Here is a 20,752-nt window from a genome sequence, read left to right as displayed (position 1 = left end):
GTATGATAACTTGGGGACAAAGCTGAGCTTTATCACTAAGTTATCTACTAGCCAAAAGTGTGTGCGGGAATGTTTGTGAGGGGTCGCGTGTGTGTGGTTAGTACGAGAGAGAGAGAGAGAGAGAGAATAAAGTGGCGGCACCAAAGCCGGTTTCGTGATCGTGGGAGAGAAAGCAGCTGTTAGTTTATCACTCAGAGACTTGGTGAACGGCTCATAAACGGTCTTTGGTTCTTTAATGGATAAACTCATGGATTATCAATGGATAAAAAAAGTGTGCTGGTTTCACCCGTGATGGTGGAAATACACAACAGTCCAACATGGTTGGACGACAACACAGCAGATCTCATTCGTGATAACAGTACATTATAGTAATACCTTAAGTATTATTAGCAGCAATGAGCAGACTCGGCGGTCCGTAAACTGTACAAGCAATAACCTTCATACACAAGAATAAGACGCTATAATAATCTATCTCTGCCCAGACGTAAACCTCTTTCTTGAATCGCATAAGGACACAGGTAGAATGTGTGTTCATCCGTCGTTTGACTCCGACTCCTTTCCTCGAGATTGTATGGCCACAGTTTCAAGTCAGACGTTACTTCCTTGTGCCACGAGGCTGCACCTGAGAGCAGCGCTGAGCTGCATCTACACACGGCAAGCAAAGTTGCTGGAAGCAATGCCCAGAAGGATCTCAGAGGTATTTCAACTCCTGATGACGTCATGGTTGAGGGGCGTTCTGTCATGTGCCTCATCCAATAGGAGTTGAGAGTTCGATTATTTAGTGAGTAAGGCTTAATGGGATTTGTAGTCTGTTTTGGACTCCCTTTGTTTGATTTTGGCGCGATTTTTATCAGTAAGATTTATGACTGTGTGTGTGTGTAGGCCTCAGTCAGGCTTACGACTGTGTTAGGCCTGCCTTTGTCTTATATCTGAATACATGAGGCCCAGCATCATGAACACATTAATTAGTTTTTCAGCATCAGCAACAGAGAGCATTTGTCTTAACTTAGCAATATTTCTTAGGTGGAAGAATGCTGAGTGTCTTGTTAAATATAAAATTTATTTTTAAATATATTATAATTTTTTAATCATCATTGTGTAGGGCTTTACTGGTTGTTTAGATCAGTGTTACTATCAGAAATAATTAATAATTATTTCTGTAGTTATTAATCAATATTTAAATTAATTAATTGGATCTAACTCATTAAAACCTCATATAGGACTCCAATAAATGTAGTGTGCTACGTTTAGGAGCAAGTTTGGTTATTAGCAATAATTAATAATTATCAAAGATAATTATTAATTATTAAAATCAATAGAACATTGATGAGAATCAATGTTAGCTTTTTTTTTAATCCTTTAAAATCAACACTTATCAATTGTTAACATCGAAGAAACATTAAAATTAACACTAGCTTATTGATCATTCTAATTCAATCAAAGATAATTATCAATTATCAAAAATCAATAGAATATTAATAAGGATTAACATTGACGGGGCACCACCCTGAAATCAGGGACTAATAACCGAATATTAAAACAGTCTCAATATTAGATTGTTTTCTTAGGAAAATCGACATCCGAAGAATATCGATTTTCGAATAAAAAACAATGAATGAAGGTTTGAATCCGAGCACTGACATCCCGTCAGCACGACACAGGCGTATGCAAAACAAACCAAAACACTTCTCTTTGTAATATAAACAAAGTTTATTTATGCAGTAATATCAATTAATAATTAATACAATGCAGTCAATAAACTTCCGACTTACAACTACAAACTAAACAGTGATATGATTAGATATGGAAATAAAAATAATCCTATAACACAAGGTGTGTGTGTGTCAGTGTGGTTAGTGAGAGAGAGAGACAGAGAGAGAGAGATGATTAAGTGACAGCCCGAAAGCTGATTTCGCGATAGCTGGAGATGAAGCAGCCGTGTTCATCACTCAGAGACGCGGTTTTACGAGAGGGGCTCGTAAAAGTCCCTTGTTATTTGACTCTTTAATGGATGAACTCAGTTGCTGTCTCACCCGCGATGGCGAAAATGCACAACAGTCCAATTTGGTTGGACTACAATACAGCAAAACAAATTCGTGATAATTAATACCCTGAGTATTAATAATTAGCGGACATGGCGGTCCGTAAACTGTACAAGCAAAAACCTTGAAACACAAGAATAACACGCTATAATATTCTATCTCTGCCCAGACGTAAACCTCTTACTTGAATCGCATGAGGACACAGGTAGAATGTGTTTTCCTCCGTCCTTTAACTTTGACCCGGTTTCTTGAGGCTCGTGTGATGACTAGAGCCGTTTCCTCGCGCTGTCGGCGGCCGGTACGGCTGTTGATTCTCAGAGGGCGGTACGGCTGTTGATTCTCGGCGGGCTGGCGGAGAACTCAGAAATGTCGACTTGATTGAAGATGGAAGAGAAATCTTTAATCTCTTCACTTCTGTAGGCCAACGGATGAAGATGCGAATTGCTCGGCGGTCTCCTTCGGATCCGTTAGAGTGTTTGGTTGAACACAGAGTAATCTCAACTCATCCAGCGAGATGGAGATTGTATGGCTACAGTTTCAAGTCGGACATTACTTCCTTATGCCACGAGGTTACACCGGAGAGCAGCAAAAAGCTACGTCCGTATTCGGTGAACGAAGTAGCCGGAAGCCACTTTGGAAGCATTTCAGAATTATTTGAAGTCCTGATGATGTCATGTTCGAGGGACGTTCTGTTGTGTGCCTCATCCAATAGGAGTTGAGTGCTCGATCCTTTAGAGGGCAAGGCTTCATGGATCTGTAGTCTGTTTTGGACTCCCTTTGTTTGATTTTGGCGCGATTTTATCAGTAAGATTTACGACTTAGAAGGAGGGGGCTTGAGGAATGTTTTTTATGACTGTTAGGCCTGCCTTTGTCTTCTATCTGAATACATGAGGCCCAACAATTGATAAGGTTGTTAACCAATTAACGTTTTTTTACTGTAGCATTTTAACATTTATTTATTTATTTCAACTAAATGTATGACTTAAAAATAGTAGGGATTTGGGCTGGGTAAAAATAAAGATTTTCCGATTAATTGCAATCTTCATTTGTTTTTTTGGGGGTTTTTTTTATCCCAGTATTTATCTTTTAATATATGAAGTTCAACAAAGAGATTCTTTCACTGCTTGTTGAGAGTAAAAGTTTGGTTAGATTAGTTCTGTGTAATGTATGTCTAAAGACGAGATCCACTCAATCCATTTGTCATTGAATAATGTCTCTTTTAATATCTTTTCTGTTTGTTGCAGTTAGTTATTGATCAAAAATAACAAAAATAAAAAACATTTAATTCTAATAAACAAGCCGTGTGTGACTACTCTCGTTAATTGTGTTCAACCAAAACGAAACGCTGAACTGCTGCTATTCTTAAAGAGACAGTACCTTTTTTGCATTTGCTTTACATATCAATGTAAATACTTTAAAGCTGTTCAAATTATGCATGTAAATTGTTGGTGTGATCTACACCAGAAGAAGATTGACACATCTCACACACAGCATCACGTCATTAACAAACTAGTTGCGGTTGTCTACCTGAATTTTTTGGGAGTTAATTTGGTTGTAGAATGCGGTTATCACTTCCGTAAATTACTGAACTGTGTGTACAGAACAGGATTAAGCACTAAAAGGTGAACTGATAACCAAATTGAACTGGAGTGTGTATGTGGTCACAATGTATGCATATTTCACTTTCAGTCACACACCGTTGGTATTAATACTGAACACCCCACTCAGTATGCATACTCAATCACACACAGACATACACCGTGAATCATGATTCAGACCAACTGGATCAACTGATTCATTAAAAAAGAACTACACTAATCAAGCAATTTGTTTGTGAATTTTGTGCTGTCTATTCTTTGTTCAAGGCAATAAATAGTTGACTATTTATCATCAATATATCATTTCGTGGCACAACACTCTGTCGTCACACACAATTCACAGGCTCACAACCATGTATTTAAATAAATAAATACAAAAATATCTATAACAATAATTCAGTGAAGACTTGGAAACAACTGTGAAATATACTTTTTACCTCTAATAATGTTTTCCTTGTATCTGAATTAGCCGTGCATGTATATGTAGTAATTATACACAGTTGCTTAAAAGGTTTTCATTTAGAGAATGCAACATCCACAACAGGCAGTTAGGCAAAGAAATTGTGATGCAGCATTCAGGATCAAAGCACGTTTTATTTTTTCATGCAACATGAAGTGGTGTAGTTCCAAAAATGTACTGTGATAAACCCTTTGGCATTTGGTGTCATGAAAAAAATATTGGAACAAAATTAACCGGTTGTAACCAGTTAACAGCATTTAAAAATAATGTTTTCACTCCGGAACAATTGAAAATCACTTTGTTCCCATTTTCTGTTACGTTCTGCTAAAAGTTTTGTTTGTTTTCAGTTTTTGTTTTCGTTCCTTGAACCGTTTTTAAGTCCCCGCTCACAACTCTATTAATGTGTATATACAATTGAAGTCAGAAGTTTACATACACTAAGGTTGAAGTCATTAAAACTAATTTTTTTAACCACTCCACAGATTTAATATTAGCAAACTATAGTTTTGGCAAGTCGTTTAGGACATGTACTTTGTGCATGACATGAGTAATTTTTCCAACAATTGTTTACAGACAGATTGTTTCACTTTTAATTGACTATATCACAATTCCAGTGGGTCAGAAATGTATTTACACTAAGTTAACTGTGCCTTTAAGTAACATGGAAAATTCCAGAAAATGATGTCAAGCCTTTAGACAATTAGCCAATTAGCTTCTGATAGGAGGTGTACTGAATTGGAGGTGTACCTGTGGATTTATTTTAAGGCCTACCTTCAAACTCAGTGCCTCTTTGCTTGACATCATGGGAACATCAAAAGAAATCAGCCAAGACCTCAGAAAAAAAAAATTATGGACCTCCAGAAGTCTGGTTCATCCTTGGGGGCAATTTCCAAATACCTGAAGGTACCACGTTCATCTGTACAAACAATAGTATGCAAGTATAAACACCATGGGACCATGCAGACATCATACCGCTCAGGAAGGAGACGCATTCTGTCTCCTAGAGATGAACGTAGTTTGGTGCGAAAAGTGCAAATCAATCCCAGAACAACAGCAAAGGACCTTGTGAAGATGCTGGAGGAACACAGGTAGACAAGTATCTATATCCACAGTAAAACGAGACCTATATCTACATAACCTGAAAGACTGCTCAGCAAGGAAGAAGCCACTGCTCCAAAACCGCCATAAAAAAGCCAGACTACAGTTTGCAAGTGCACATGGGGACAAAGATTTTACTTATTGGAGAAATGTCCTCTGGTCTAATAAAACAAAAAGTATTTGTTTGGCCATAATGACTATTGTTATGTTTGGAGGAAAAAGGGTGAGGCTTGCAAGCCGAAGAACGCCATCCCAACTGTGAAGCATGGGGGTGGCAGCATTATGTTGTGGGGGTGCTTTGCTGCAGGAGGGACTGGTGCACTTCACAAAATAGATGGCATCATGAGGAAGGAAAATGTGGATATATTGAAGCAACATCTCAAGACATCAGCCAGGAAGTTAAAGCTCGGTCACAAATGGGTCTTCAAATGGACAATGACTCCAAGCATACCTCAAGTTGTGGCAAAATGGCTTAAGGACAACAAAGTCAAGGTTTTGGAGTGGCCATCACAAAACCCTGACCTCAATCTGATTGAAAATGTGTGGGCAGAACTGAAAAAGCATGTGTGAGCAAGGAGACCTACAAACCTGACTCAGTTATACCAGTTCTGTCTGGAGGAATGTGCCACAATTCCAGCAATTTATTGTGAGAAGCTTGTGGAAGGCTACCCAAAATGTTTGACCAAAGTTAAACAATATAAAGGCAATGCTACCAAATACTAATAAAGTGTATGTAAACTTCTGACCAACTGGGAATGTGATGAAAGAAATAAAAGCTGAAATAAATAATCCTCTCTACTATTATTCTGACATTTCACATTCTTAAAAAAAAGTCGTGATCCTAACTGACCTAAGACAGGGAATATTTTATACGATTAAATGTCAGGAATTGTGAAAAACTGAGTTTAAATGTATTTGGCTTAGGTGTATGTAAACTTCTGACTTCAACTGTATATGTTGCTGTGGTGTTGCAGATTCAGAAGCAGTGCAGCACCAGGAAACACTGCAAACACTCACTAAACACCAGTATCACTGATCTGAACATAAAAATATGAAGATATTATTCAAAACAGAGAAACATTTGTGTGATACAATGATTTGTAATATTGTTAAATACATTTTCATCATCAGATACTGCGTATGCAAAGAATAAGGATGATGACAAGTGGTACAACTTTGATGACAGCAGCGTATCGCCAGTCAATGAGGACCAGATAGTGGTAAGACCTGAAATATTCTCAAATTAATGCTTCACTCTCAGGCCCAAATCATACTCAATACAAGCTAGGCAAGCTAAATTTTATGCATTGTTGCATTCCTAAATGTGTCTGACCACAGTGTAATTCTTATTGCAAGTATGTGTTACATTTTCAGCATTGCTGCCAAATGGGCATTAGCGTAAAACTCTCTTCGTGTTTGGTCTGTTTTCTCTTTCAGGTCAACTACTGTTATGTCGAATTTTAGGGTTTGGATTAGGTTTCTGGAATTAAAATTTTATATTTTTGTGTTAGGTTCCAAATATAATTTTTTTTAGGTTAGGGTTCTGGTATTTAATTTTTAGATTTTAAGGTTAGGGTTTGGAGATGAAAATGTTTGATTTTGCAGTTAGTTTTCCATGATTTACATTTTGAATTTTAATGATAGGGTTCCAAATATAGATTTTCAGGTTAGGTTTTTGGAATTTAAATTTCAGATTTTAGGGTTAGGTTTATGGTTAAGAGATTTAAATTTTTGATTTTTAGGATTAGGGTTCCAGGATTTAAATTTTGGATTTTAGGATTAGGGTATTTTTCTGGCACAAGTCCCTAACTATTTCCCCTCTGTGTGTTTGTGTGTAGTCCAAAGCGGCATATGTCCTGTTTTACCAGCGTCAAGACACTGTTAAAGGGACAGGCTACTTCGCACTGGACCGTGCAGTCACTGAGCAGGAAAACTCGACGCCGCAGGAGAACACAACCCAGAGTGAAGAAGAGGAGGAAGAGGAAGATCTAAATGATAATGAGAACGAGGAAGATCTTGAACCCAACCGTGACGTTACTATGAACACCAACTGAGGTGGAAGGTCAATCATACATCCAAAGCCATATCTACACTAAACGACACACCTGCGTAGACGGGGCAGGAATGTAAAGATGGCGAAGTGCTCGGATCCCACTTGAGATGGCAGTATTTTCACAATTTTCCAGGAAAAGTGGTTATTTGGGAAGTACATTGATAAAACCACGGCTTACAATGTAGGCAACATTTCTGTGTGGGTTCTTTAGTTTTCGCATGAGTGAAAGAGTGAGCGGTGCATAAATGAGTGATTAGAAGAGTTTTATGTGTTAGCTTGTTTTATTTTGTATATACCTTGGAGGAACACTGAACTAAAGGGTTTTGAGGACTTTGAAACTTCAAAGACTACTGACTGTTTGTTGCACAATCACATTTGTTTTGCTTATCCGTGCCATGTGTATCACACTACCAATGCCCTGCTCTTCAAAACGCTTCAAGATGCTTATTTACCTGTGATGCATCGCCGACAGCTTGTGTGAAACGGCCTGTCATGTAATGGAAAAGCCATTTGTGCTGCTAATGCCTTGTCAGTTTTAGGTGACAAAATCTGTGGAGTAAAGTCGAAGCCCATAGTTTTACAGTTGTGTGTGGGTGTAAGCACTTCTCCTCACACCTTTTATTCATAGAGGCATTTTACGAGATTTTGCTGATACATTTGGCACTATTTTCTTTCACCAATGCCTTAAATGTATTCTCAGACTGTTGCCTTTTCTTTGCACAATTCTAACTTTCAGTCACTCATTTGAGCGTATAACACACATGTACACAATCACACCCACTTAAATCTCCATACCCATAAAATACCACTGCTCCGCTCTGAAATCAATTTTAACCTAACCCTAACCCTTAATTGTAGGAAAAGAGTTGTGAGGTGCCCCATCCTCTTGCCTTTGTTTTTGGTGAATGTTCTTGGAGCGTAATGGGTCGTTTTCTTGCCTTTGATATTAAAAGTGCAAATGATGGCAAGTACTTTATACAGATCCGCCGTGCAGCCTATCTGTGGTTATAAACAGTCATTTGGTTCAGCTATAACCGACTACTTATGCTTTTTATATAATGTACATAAGAGTTCACTCTGTGAGTGCACATTTGATACATTTATTTATTTATAAGGAACCATTTCAAACAACCTGGAAAGACAGAAGGTGTATTGAATGCGGCTTTGGTCGAGTTCTCGTCTGGACTGAATCCATTGAAAGGATGTTGTATCATCTGTGGGTTTTTTGTAAATGAACTGATATTCGTGCATGATGGATATGGGGGATTTATTTTCGCTGCACTTTGAGTTTACTTTGGTTTACATTTGAAATGTGCATGTGTATTTATATACGACTTTAATAAAGCTGAGTAAAGCCTTGTGCAGTGGTGATTTCTTGGTGCCTGATTATTTACAGACTGTTAACAATGCATTTTTATGAGCTTTTTTTTGTTTTCATGTACACTGTCAACCAGTTAACAGTTTGGACACAGATACACTTTTTATTATTATTAATATTTTCCACAACTTTGAATAATAATGAAGTCTTCAAACCGATTATATTACACAAATGGAAGAATGGGAATGATGTAGTAAAACGTCTGGGTTAAAAACACGTCTAGGTTAAAAACGGTTCTGTGAATCGGTGAACAAGACTCTGCGTCAGCAGTGGATGCTATGCGAGCTCTGTCAGGAGGGGGATTATTTTCCAGGGGTGGTTGCGAGAGGTATAGCGCATAAGCTTTTGCTTTATGCAGATGATATTTTATTATTTGTCTCTGAACCTACTAGATCTATGCCTTGCCTCCACAGAATTATTAATTCCTTTTCCAAGTTCTCAGGATACAAAGTCAATTGGTCTAAATCCGAAGCTTTGGCACTGACAGCGTACTGCCCAGTAACGGCTTTCCAGCCGGGCGCCTTCCAGTGGCCCAAACAGGGCATTAAGTATTTGGGAATTTTATTCTCAGCAAATTTGTCTGATTTAGTCAGATTTAATTTTGACCCCTTAATAAAAAGTTTCTAGAGTGATGTGGGCAGGTGGGCTTCATTACATTTATCGATGATTGGTTAATATGGAAAGGTTAATGTTATTAAAATGAATTGTATTCCAAAATTCAACTACCTACTACAGTCTCTTCCCATTGATGGGAGCTTCTGTCATGATTACAGAAGTCCGTATAAAAATATTTTTTTTATTTGAATTGAAGAACATAACCTCTTGATTTTGGGATGGGAATGGACTGCTCTGCGGGGTTTATGAAATGAAAGGGCTGGTATTCTCTTTCCCCCATAATCTTCATAGCCATTTGTGCCAGATGAGAACCCTTTGCTTTTACTTGAACTATAAGGTTACCAAACCATACAATAACTCCATATCATATTTTTTTCAGCAACACCATGGTAATATAAAAAAAAGCATTTCTGGTCCACCCCAAGAACTCTTATGCACAAAGTATACTTCGGTCAGACGGGAGCGCTAGATGTCTACATACAGCAGGCGTGATCCAAATTATCATCATCAGCAGAGTGCTCGAGCACTGAAACCATGCCGCCCGATTTTTCTCACCGTGCATACTCTGAACGTGCAAAATGCGCATGCACCTGATATTATTTGCACTAATTAGTGGGTCCACAAGGTGGCAATACTCACAGTTGGTCCTTTGCTGTCAGGAGGAAGCATTAGAAGAAGATGGAATCGCCGCTAAACATCTTGTGACAAAGGAAAAACATCAACAGTGGATGTGCACATCGAGATCGTGTGTTTGAAGAGGTCAAGAGATACCTGCATTTGTATAAACTGAGTCAAAGATTATAAAGACATTTACAGTAGCGGTATTAACATTTAGTGGTATGGCATCTTACATTTTGGTGCCTCTTTGTGTTGTGGCATATCTGGTTACGAGTAGCATGCGCCATGTACATGTCGCTATATTTTGTGGCATGTCCGGTTGCCGGTGGCACATGTCGTGAAAAATAGACAAATAATTGAGTGCACCTTTAACATATTAAATGGGTCTATAATACATGGTTTGTGTGCATTTGTGTTTTGCCTAGTGTTACACTTTAACTTCGTGTGTGGACGTTGTGTGGACGTTGTATTTTGGCTTTGCTATATGCAACACATAATTTAAATTAATTAAAATCGACTGAGTACTGTTCACAAGACTTTACACTGTCATTTAAGTGTTAAAATTATGGTGTACCAAGTCACGTGACACAACAGCATGACGTCGATTTTCATGAAGCGCTTCTAAGGGCACAGCTCCAACAAAAGTGCCTCTGGGAAGAAACCTGTTAATGTTTTTGGGTTGAGACCTATTTGGTTGTAAAGAGTAGTGTCTCTAGTTTCGTTTGATATGCTGCTTTTAAAAAATCCATACATTTTTCACGTATCAGCACACTGAAAAACAGTTTCAGGCTGCAGATGATGTTTGGACCACTCAACATGTTTGGAAGACATGGGACAATGGTAAGAGTACATAGATTCAAAATTTTAGAATGCAACATTTTATTTTAACATGGTTGACAGTGATTTGATGATGCTGGCCATTACTTTTAATCAGTATTAATAATTCCGCTTTATAGAAAATCAGCTGTAATGTCTATAACGTCTCAAAAACCTGAATATCCAACACTCCTAGACTATAACTATTTGATGAAAAAACTCTGACTTTCTGTAGTTTGGTATTATGATGATCATGTCTATTTTAATTAAATCTGAAAGAAATTCTTGGCTAATGCTATTAATTATAACAGAAAAGCAAACATATATACACTGAATCATCTTTTAACCCCCATTATTCCCTTTCCCCCCAAATCCCCAACCCAACCCTGACCCTCAACAGATATCCTAGTGCACCAGTTTGAGAATACATTAAAATATATATATATATATATATATATATATATATATATATATATATATATATATATATATATATATATATCTAAGAAAATAAAAAAAATACAAATCACACACATTTAAAACTACACATCTCTCTCCACTTCCCCTCCCAGAGAGCCTTCCAAAAATGCCAAATAGCTGCCCCATTTTTTGTTAAATAAATCCAAGTTTCCTTGCCTTCTATATGACAGTTCTTCGAATACCGCCACCCTGCCCATCTCTATGCACCACTCCTGAAATGAGGGCGCTCCAGCCGACTTGCATCCCCTAAGGATGACCTGCCTGCTGATCATAACACTGGCTAGGACCCAATTTGTTATATATTTATCACCTATATTAATGACCGCCCCATCACCTAAAATACAGTCTGGGGCTAATTGAAATTTGAGTGTCCAATACGTCACACATAAATCTCTGAACCCTCAACCAAAAATCTTGGATCTTAAAGGCCAGTTCACACTGCACCGACAGACAGTGTGACGTCGATTGATGTGCACATCAAGACACGTCTGTCGGGTTTTGTTGGATCAGTGTGTTAACCCTGTCGCCGATTGTTGGCATCAGGTCGTGGAATGTCTGAGCAGTGTGGTATGATTTTTCCAGCAAACTCCAACAAACTCTGACGTAATCTGACATGGCCACGAACCATTGCCATGACGATGAGGGAAGAGTCCCTGAAAACTCCATGGAAACGAAAGCACATGAGCTGGGTGCTATTATTAAACTATATAGTGAAAGCTTTGACCTTGTTCAGCACCACTGGACCTGACAGCTACGTAAAGATGTGCATACATAAATTAAAGCACAAGAGCAGACACCGACGTATTATTTGAGAAAAGGTAATTATGTATCGATGTGTTATTTAAATACATTTGTTAATATTGGCCCCTGGTGAAGAACCCTTGTGTTTTGGTATAAATCAGGATCATCCACTTAACCGTATGCCATTTTTAGTATTCTGTTGTATGAAGTAAGAAGCGAGATTGCGAATGTTAAATGTTTATAACTTACATTTGAGTAAAACTCTTGTTCACAACGTATGACCTAACAATGATCTTATCTTATCACATAACCTACCTTAAGATGTCTTTGTCGGAGAACATGGTAGATGGCTCTACATGTTTCGGGAATAAGCTCAGTTAAAGTTGAGCATCCAATTCAAAACAAGTAGTGCAGGTTACGAAAAGATTCCCCTAAAACAATTCAATAGGTACAACATAGCTGTTAGAAATAGCAATATTTATCATTTCCACTTAAATAGCTTCATTTATCTTGTTTAATTACCATAACAAATACTGTTAGTCGGTTAAATTGACATTTCAAGGGATAAAATATGAGATTATTACCTGTTGTCAGGAAATGAAGTGTAATCATTAGGCATTTACGGGGTGAAATGGCATCTCTAAAATTTGTAGTTTGCCTCTGAATTATTGGTGTCACCATCTGAAATAGTTCTTGAAACTGTTTGGGGGCAAACCGAGCAAAATTTTGAAAGCTCTGGACATCGTCTGTTTGCAGTTCTCTGCATAAATTTAAGTAAGCGCCCCATCTCTCACGTCGCAACAACAAAGGCTTCACCCACAACCACTTTCGTTTAATTCGTCGTCTTTTCAGATGAAGAACGACATGTAAAGACATAAGTAAAAGTTACATTTGGATTGTGGTAAAAGGATTATCCATTTTTTTAACCACTTTGACTCTCCGTAACGAAGTCTGTTGGTGTCTGTTGGTGCAGTGTGAACATAACCGTTATGTTTCCAACATTCTAAATCCAACGGCCAACTTTAGAATGTTGGTGATTTTCGGCGGTGGTCAGTGTCTGTCGGTGCAGTGTGAACTGGCCTTAACACACCACCAAAAAGCATGGGTGAACAGGGGTCCCCATCTTCTGATTGGCATCGGCAGCAGGTGGGTGTGCCTTTAAGACCAAACCTATACAACCTAGAGGGGGTCCAATAGAATCGATGTAAAATCTTAAATTGCATAGGGCGCACCCATCTCTAGATGTAGACGTTTTATTTTTTTGTCATTAACAATTTTTATTGATTAAATTAACACAAACAACACATGAAAACACAGAATCAACTTTTATGGACATATGCCTCCCCTTTTACCCAACATACATGACCCAGTGGTCAGACATTAAATAACAGCAGACACAGAGTCACGTGACGCCATGCGAGGAGCAGACGTATGAGCGACTAGCTCTGCGAACTTTGCTAATTTTTTTATTATTTTCATGTCATAATCCGGTGAGATTCAATACACCTACTTACATATTTGCTCTTTGAGGTAAACATGGCAAAGAAGTCAAAATCCTCAGACTCTGGAGACATTAAAAGACACTTACGTGTTCAAGCTGAGGCCTCTGACGGGACTGCGAGCCGGGGACTCGATTTGGACGGCATGTCGGGAGATAAAATACAGCGTCAACTGTCCAACATCTCGGTGATGCTGACGAAGGTTGTTGCTGACTTGGAAGATCTCGCTGTAATATGTCGATCGATTACGGCGATGGAAATAAAATACTCTGAGTTGGTCACAAGAGTGTCGTATGTTGAGAAACAAATTATTTGGAATCATCGGAAAGGGAATTATCTGCTAATCCACCCGCATCCAAAACAGACTTGGAATCTATTTTGGAAAAACGTGAATATTTTTAAAATATGAGCCGAAGGAATAACATACGGATTGTTGGAATTCCTGAGCTTGAAGAGGGCAGAGATATGGTGAAATTCCTTGACGAGCTCTTCCTGAGTCTGCTCGACATAACAGGCCATAAACTGGAAATCAAGCAAGCTCACGGAGTCCCTGCTCACGGATCTGCTGAGGGAGACAAGCCTCAATCAATTCTGGCCAAATTTCTGAGATCATCCGATAAAGATCTCGTGTTGCGCCAGGTGAGGAGCAAAGGAAGGCTTTCTTGGAAGAATCACAGTATTTTCTTGTTCCTAGAGTTTGCGAATTCGACAAGAGAGAAACATGATCGGTTCAAGGAATGTAAGAAACTCTTACATCAATGGAAGACCGCTTTTGCACTGATGTTTCCGGCCAAACTGAGAATAGACACCAAGGATGGCAGCAAAGTATTTTTATGCCCCAAAAAGGTACTGGCCTTCATACAAACTATGGGTGAGTAAACCATTGGGCGTTTCTTATGTGAGTGGACTGACTCGCTGTTTAATGTCTCGACTGTCCGAGGAAGCTGGGTGCCATTTTTGTTTCTTTTTGTGCTGGTTCCACCTATCGGCTGGAGCTTGTTTTGTTGAATATCACTCCTTCCGGTCAGTTGTGGATGAATCTGTTTGCTCTTTGTGCTTATGCCTCCTGTTGGCTGGAGTTTGTTATGTGGAGTATTTTTGCGGGACATTGGAATGAATACGTCATCTGCTGCACTCATAACAGCTGGCTCACTGAACACTTGAAATACTTGTTTGTCTGCCTGAGGAAACTGAACGGCTTTATATCAGCTGGAGTTTATTTTGTGGAGGAACACACCTTTGAGACAGTTCTGTGAATTAATCTGCATGTTCTTTGTGTTTATTTTGCCTGTTGGCTGGGGTATGTTTTACAAAGTATTTTCTGTTATGTAATTTTGCCTCACAAAATTTGTAGAGAAGCACCGGACTTGAGTAATCCGATGGCAAAGTTGTCGCGGGGCCTCTCGTATGCGTACATGGACTCTTTGAGTTTAGAGGGATTGACGCCGGTTGGCGCTGTCGTGCGCAGGGGTTAATGCGCACGTTTTTCTTTTTTCTGTTTGTTTTGTTCAGGGTTTGATTGTTGCATTAATGGGGAATGTGGTCTGTATAATCTTATTTTTGACACACAATTTATTTTTTTCATTATATCAATATGTCATATGTTAATATGAGTGGATTATCACTCTCCATGTGGAATGTGAATGGGTTGGGGCACCCCATAAAAAGAAGAAAGGTTATTTCTTTTCTTAAGCATAAGAAATATGATATAGTCTTTCTTCAAGAAACACATCTTTCCCCGAAGGAATTTGAAAAATTTGGGAAGATATGGGGTGGATATGTTTACTTTAGTGCTGGTTCAAGTAAGAGTAGGGGAGTCATTATATTGATAAATAAACATCTACAATTCAAATTTCTCAAACAGATTAAAGATAAAGTAGGAAGAGTAATTATTGTTTTAGCAGACATTCAGGGGCAAAGGTTGATTTTGGCTAATATTTACACACCTAACGCTGATGATCAGGGCTTTTTTATAGATCTTGAGGGGATGTTGCAAGCCGCGGGCACCCCTCATGATATAATATTGGGAGGAGACTTTAATCTTTTGATGGACTCAGTCCTTGATCATATTGAAGCAAATGTGTGTAAGCCCCCTAGAGCAACATTGATGCTTCACAGGATGTGTAAAAATCTTGGTCTTGTAGATATTTGGTGACTTCTGAACCCATCTGGTAGGGACTATACATTTTTTCAACAGTCCATAAGATTTGGGCAGTTACTGGGCAGTACGCTGTCAGAGCCAAAGCTTCAGGTTTAGACCAATTGACTCCATATCCTGAGAACTTAGAAAAGGAATGAATAATTCTGTGGAGGCAAGACATAGATCTAGTAGGTTCGGAGATGAATAATAAATATAATCTGCATAAAGCAAAAGCTTATGCACCATACCACCCACCACCCCTAGAATTATCCACCTTTATCCACCTTTCTTATCGCAGCTGCTAATGGTTCCAGGGTAAGAAAGAACAATAATGGGGAAAGAGGGCAACCCTGCCGGGTGAACCTATCCAGAGTAAAATAATCTGAAATTAATCTATTCGTTTGTACCGCCGCTACTGGGTGTATGTATAGTAACTTAATCCATCCAATAAAAGTATTCCTGAACCCGTACATTTCCAAAATCTTAAAAAGATAATCCCATTCTACCATATCAAATGCCTTTTCGGCATCAAGTGAGATGGCAGAGATACATCTAGCTGGATCAGGGCAATTGGATAGTAACTCTTACACTCACTTGGATCTTTGTCCTTTTTAAGAATCAGACTAATCCTGCCTTGTGTCATGGTTGGCGGAAGCTTTCCATTCTTTAATGATTCCGTAAAAACTTGTAACAAAAGTGGAGCCAGTTCTGTAGCATAAGATCTAAAAAATTCAGCAGCAAAGCCGTCCGGCCCCGGAAGCTTGCCTGTAGGTGGCTGGGATATGATGTAGAGCAGACTCAGATGTGGCTGTGACATGGCGTGGAGCAGACTCAGACGTGGCTGTGACATGGCGTGGAGCAGACTCAGACGTGGCTGTGACATGGCGTGGAGTAGACTCAGACGAGGCTGTGACATAGCGTGGAGCAGATTCAGATGTGGCTGTGACATGGCATGGAGCAGATTCAGACATGGCTGTTACATGGAGTGGAGCAGACTCAGATTTGACTGGGACATGGTGTGGAGCAGACTCAGGCATGGCTGTGATGTGGCATGGAGAGGATTCAGGCATGGCTGACTCAGAAGCCGGGATCGGGATTGATTGAGGAGGATCCGCTGATATTCCTCCCACGTGTAATCTCCGGTCATTGGCAACTCCCTCCACTGGTGTGCAATGAATCTGATTTGATACATGGATTTTAGGGTAGAATCAGAAAATTCTGTGTATCTGGCAAGGATACTAAACAGATGGGAAAATTCCTGGATGGGTAAGTTCGCTCGGGTCAGCTGAATGAAAGGAGCCGCTAGATCCATTTCGGTTGGTCAGTTGTTCTGTTGCATAGAGGGAAGTCACAAGAGCAGGATCTAAACGCAGCATTGTTTAATAATAATAAAACGAAATACAAAGCAGGATAACGCTGAAACAAGGCAAGACAGGAAACCAGGAAGCAAAACAAAAGGTAAACAAACATGACTAGAACCGGAGCATGAACTGGATAGAAAAATTAACAACCGACAAGGAGTAAACAGACAACCGTGCATTATATACATGAGGATAAATGAGGTAATAGAAGACAGGTGAAAACAATAGGGAACAGCTGGTAGCAATCAGGGCAGGGAATCATGGGAAGTGTAGTCCAGGGGGAAACAGATGACAGAGGCTAAACAGTGCAGACAACAGTGAATCGTAACAATACTACTGTACTGCCATTAAAATGAACAAATTCAAAAGCTGCTTCCCAATTGCTATCAGCAATAAGAACAGGAGGTTCATGGCCACAGCCGTAGAGTCAATTATAGTTGGTCATTGCCCAGAAGTGAAAATTGGCTTTTCTTAGGGTGTTGTGGTGTATGTTCACATTTGGGAGGTCCTCCATCATCGGCCAATTGCGGTGTTTGACTTAAAAAATAAAAATAAAAAATAAACAAATTAAGCAAAAGTTAAAAACACATTTCTCACACAAATGTATTTTTCTTTTTTATCTTCAGGGCAGAGGTCATCATTGCACATAAATGGGTGGTCAAAATAAATTTGTTGTTGAAATTATGAAATCCTGCACTATTGCACCTCAGGCAGTTCTTGACGTACACAGTTATACCTTTATTAAGACAATTAAGCTGACATTAAAAAGACTTTACTGTAGGCTGGCATTCTCACACATAAAAACACACAAAAAATATGAATTTTTGTATTTCCTGCACAACTTTTTCTGAGTGAATATATATCATAGATGGATGCATTTTTGGTGACAACCACAGGTTCTGGGACTGGTGGGATCTGACTTGCCTGAGTTCTTAAGTGTTGTGGCAAATTTTCAGGTATTTACTTTTGCCGAAGGTTGTTGGTCATTGCAATCAACTGAGGTTTCTTGAGACCATCTTCTCCTTCAAAACAAATTTCTGTCTGGACCACTCAGTAACTAAATCCTACCTTTCCTGACACAGCCACCTCACTGCCTAATAAATATGTTGACATTGGTACTGTTCCCTTTCTAACATTCGTTTGGTATATCACTATGGGATTCGCCCAGGAAGCACCAATGACACCCTGTCTGTCAGTTGACAGAACAATCACAGCAGTGATCAGGGAGTCCCACCACACTCATATAAACCACTGCCATCAGTCCCTTCTTCATTCTCTTCCCTGTGAAGATCATTGGAAGCTATCCTCAGCAGGGCTTGCAAAGGAGTGGTTGTTGAACTGTTCATCAGACGAGCCATTCAGGTATGTTGCAGAATGCGACTATTGTTTTGCAAGCATATTTCCTGTTAGGGTGAATATTTATCTTCTGTTGTTTTACTTGTAAAGCCGTTATAGCTTTATACTCTCCAGTATGTTGTGGTTGTGTGACGGATTAGCCGGTCTAGTCACATTAAGGAGAATTTGCACAAAACAAGTGGCACGTCGTGGTGAACTTAATTAGTGTGTTCAAAGTTCGAGTCTCTGTTATGGTGACTGCGAGCTCTCCAATGAGGCTGCCATCCCGGGCCCTCCTGCTAAAGCATCTCATTCCAGCTGTACTAGCATGTGTCGCAGAGATGCTACAGTTTTGGGACAAACCACTCTCTCATAGGGTGCCTGTTAAAGGTTTCTCTCAGTTGGATGTAGAGTTGGAGTACTCGAGTTTGGACTGGGACTCTTTGACACTTGACTCGGACTCGAGCATTTGGGATTCTGGATTTTTTTCAGAGTCCAGCCGAGTCCATGACATTTGTGATGCAATGAAATAAATAAATAAATAAATAAATAACAAAACAGAAATTAATGAACACATGTCTGTCTGCATGCAGTTGTATTAGCCCCTGAAGTGGTAGACATAGCCAGAGTTGTTTCACTGTGTTTAAGCAAACACGCACAAACACATACGCACGTGCACAGGCACATTCATCAGTCAACCAATATGCTTGAATGTTACTACAGAGACTACTGTATAACATCGACTACTGAGGTGGCTGGCATGATGAAAACATAAAGACGGGTATGTATCCAATGTAACAGAAATTAAACAAGGCAGTTTCACACGACACGGGACCTGACAACTGGTAAAATTGCATGTGGCGTTTGTGCAGCCAAGAGGGTGCTCACATTGTGGTTTCATCATGGTTAAAAACTTAAAATCAAGAACTTCATTGAGTCAAGTCACCCACATCATGTCTCTCACAGTTTACTAAAAACAGCATATAGAAATAAAAATACATAAAAGTAGTATTAATATCGGTTATTAAGTCTTTTTAGGCATAATGTATCTACACATGTAGGCTTCTGTAGTCACTTGTGGTCCACGCAGTGTTGTCAACTTGAACTGGTCCATAATAGTTGATGAATTAACTGTGTAACTTTTTAAATAGTCTGAGAAAAAGTGTTATTGTTAAGCAGACAGCAACTCTAAACAGATAAACAGCACCTATTTATTATTGATTGACTATTTTCAAAGCATTGAGGAGCTGCTTAAAATACATTCTTTTACAGCATTTGTCCACCATTCACAACATTCAACCATACACAATAAAATATTAGGATATTTTGGGCAGTGAAATATTTTGTTTATAATTTAATTATAGACTATAAAATAAATGTATTATTCAGTGAAAGAGTTTGAGTATGAAGCTAAACTTCATGTTACGAGTTGAATTTAGTTGGTTATGATGTTTTTATTTTAAATGTTTATTTATTGAATTTTTATTGTAAACCACCGAGTAACTTATGCACGTCTTTTTTAGCCTACATCTCTGACATTCTAATGTCAAAATTATTATTCTCCATGTTTTTGCAGTTAAAGAAGAGCTCAATGAAATTTTCTTTGGTTGGTATTTAAAGATTTCAGACTGATTGCAGACCAACGCGGTTGCCGCTCAAGCAAATATCAATTAAATATATATTTTTTTTAATCTTCTGCGGCAGCTGCGGCGAGACGCACACGGATGCATCAGGGATTTAGGTACATGAACAGCATGCAGAACTGCCCTGCATTGTGGGGTTTCACGCAAATTAACTAGAAAATCATGTCCGTGATGACATGGCCCTAATATTATCAGTGGGCTTTTCCAGTGTTTTTGGATGTAGCACTTGCAGTCAAATCGTGAGACGTAATTTCTCAGAGTACAAATTACTACTGTGTTGACTCATTTGTACAGTATGTATTTTCCCAAATCAGTCGGCAGATAGAGAAAAAAATATTCAGAAAGAAATCTCAGTATACACTATTATTTCTTTAGATAGGAATAATTTTATAATTATAAAACTAAATTAAACTGACAAATTGAAAATGAAGTAGAAATAAAAACTAAATTAAAATTTGAAACATACTGTAATAACCTTGGTTGTAATGACTAACCGAGCTTTAACTTTCTTTAGTCAATGTTTGAGTAGAGGGGAAAAAGCAACAAATAATTGAAATGTCAACAGAATGCAATAAAAATTGTGTTGAAGGACAGTTTTGTCTTCATACACCTAAAGCATATACTTTCATTCTGAAACCACTTTGAAGTCTGTTCATCAGGATACTAATCATAAAATGTATATATGAAATGCAACAAAGGTGTTTTTGTTACATTTATATTGACAAACTGTTTTTCTTAGTTGTGAAGTTTAAAATAAGCTTAAAATATTGATGTTGAGTTTACGATTACAATTTTAATTCAGATTCATGAACAGATACATTCTGACTCGACTCGGACTCGGCCTGTTATAGACTCGGTCTTGAGTCCAACTCGGC

General features: G+C 38.7%; 1 protein-coding gene across 9 annotated transcripts in view; it reads left to right on the top strand.

Moving 5' to 3' along the window:
* LOC127436993 (ubiquitin carboxyl-terminal hydrolase 15-like) overlaps positions 1 to 8,610 on the top strand; it is an 89,718-nt gene extending 81,108 nt beyond the window's left edge. For all 9 annotated transcript variants that reach the window (XM_051691556.1, XM_051691563.1, XM_051691562.1 and 6 more), the window contains 2 exons: positions 6,330 to 6,418; positions 7,037 to 8,610. In XM_051691556.1, the coding sequence (XP_051547516.1) occupies positions 6,330 to 6,418; positions 7,037 to 7,252 (305 nt within the window). In that variant the 3' untranslated portion in view covers positions 7,253 to 8,610. The remainder of the gene's footprint in view (positions 1 to 6,329; positions 6,419 to 7,036) is intronic.
* Positions 8,611 to 20,752: the final 12,142 nt, after the last annotated feature.

This window comes from Myxocyprinus asiaticus, chromosome 47, assembly GCF_019703515.2.
Source record: "Myxocyprinus asiaticus isolate MX2 ecotype Aquarium Trade chromosome 47, UBuf_Myxa_2, whole genome shotgun sequence".
In the NCBI taxonomy this organism is placed as follows: domain Eukaryota; kingdom Metazoa; phylum Chordata; class Actinopteri; order Cypriniformes; family Catostomidae; genus Myxocyprinus; species Myxocyprinus asiaticus.
This window is presented reverse-complemented; position numbering and strand designations above follow the sequence as displayed.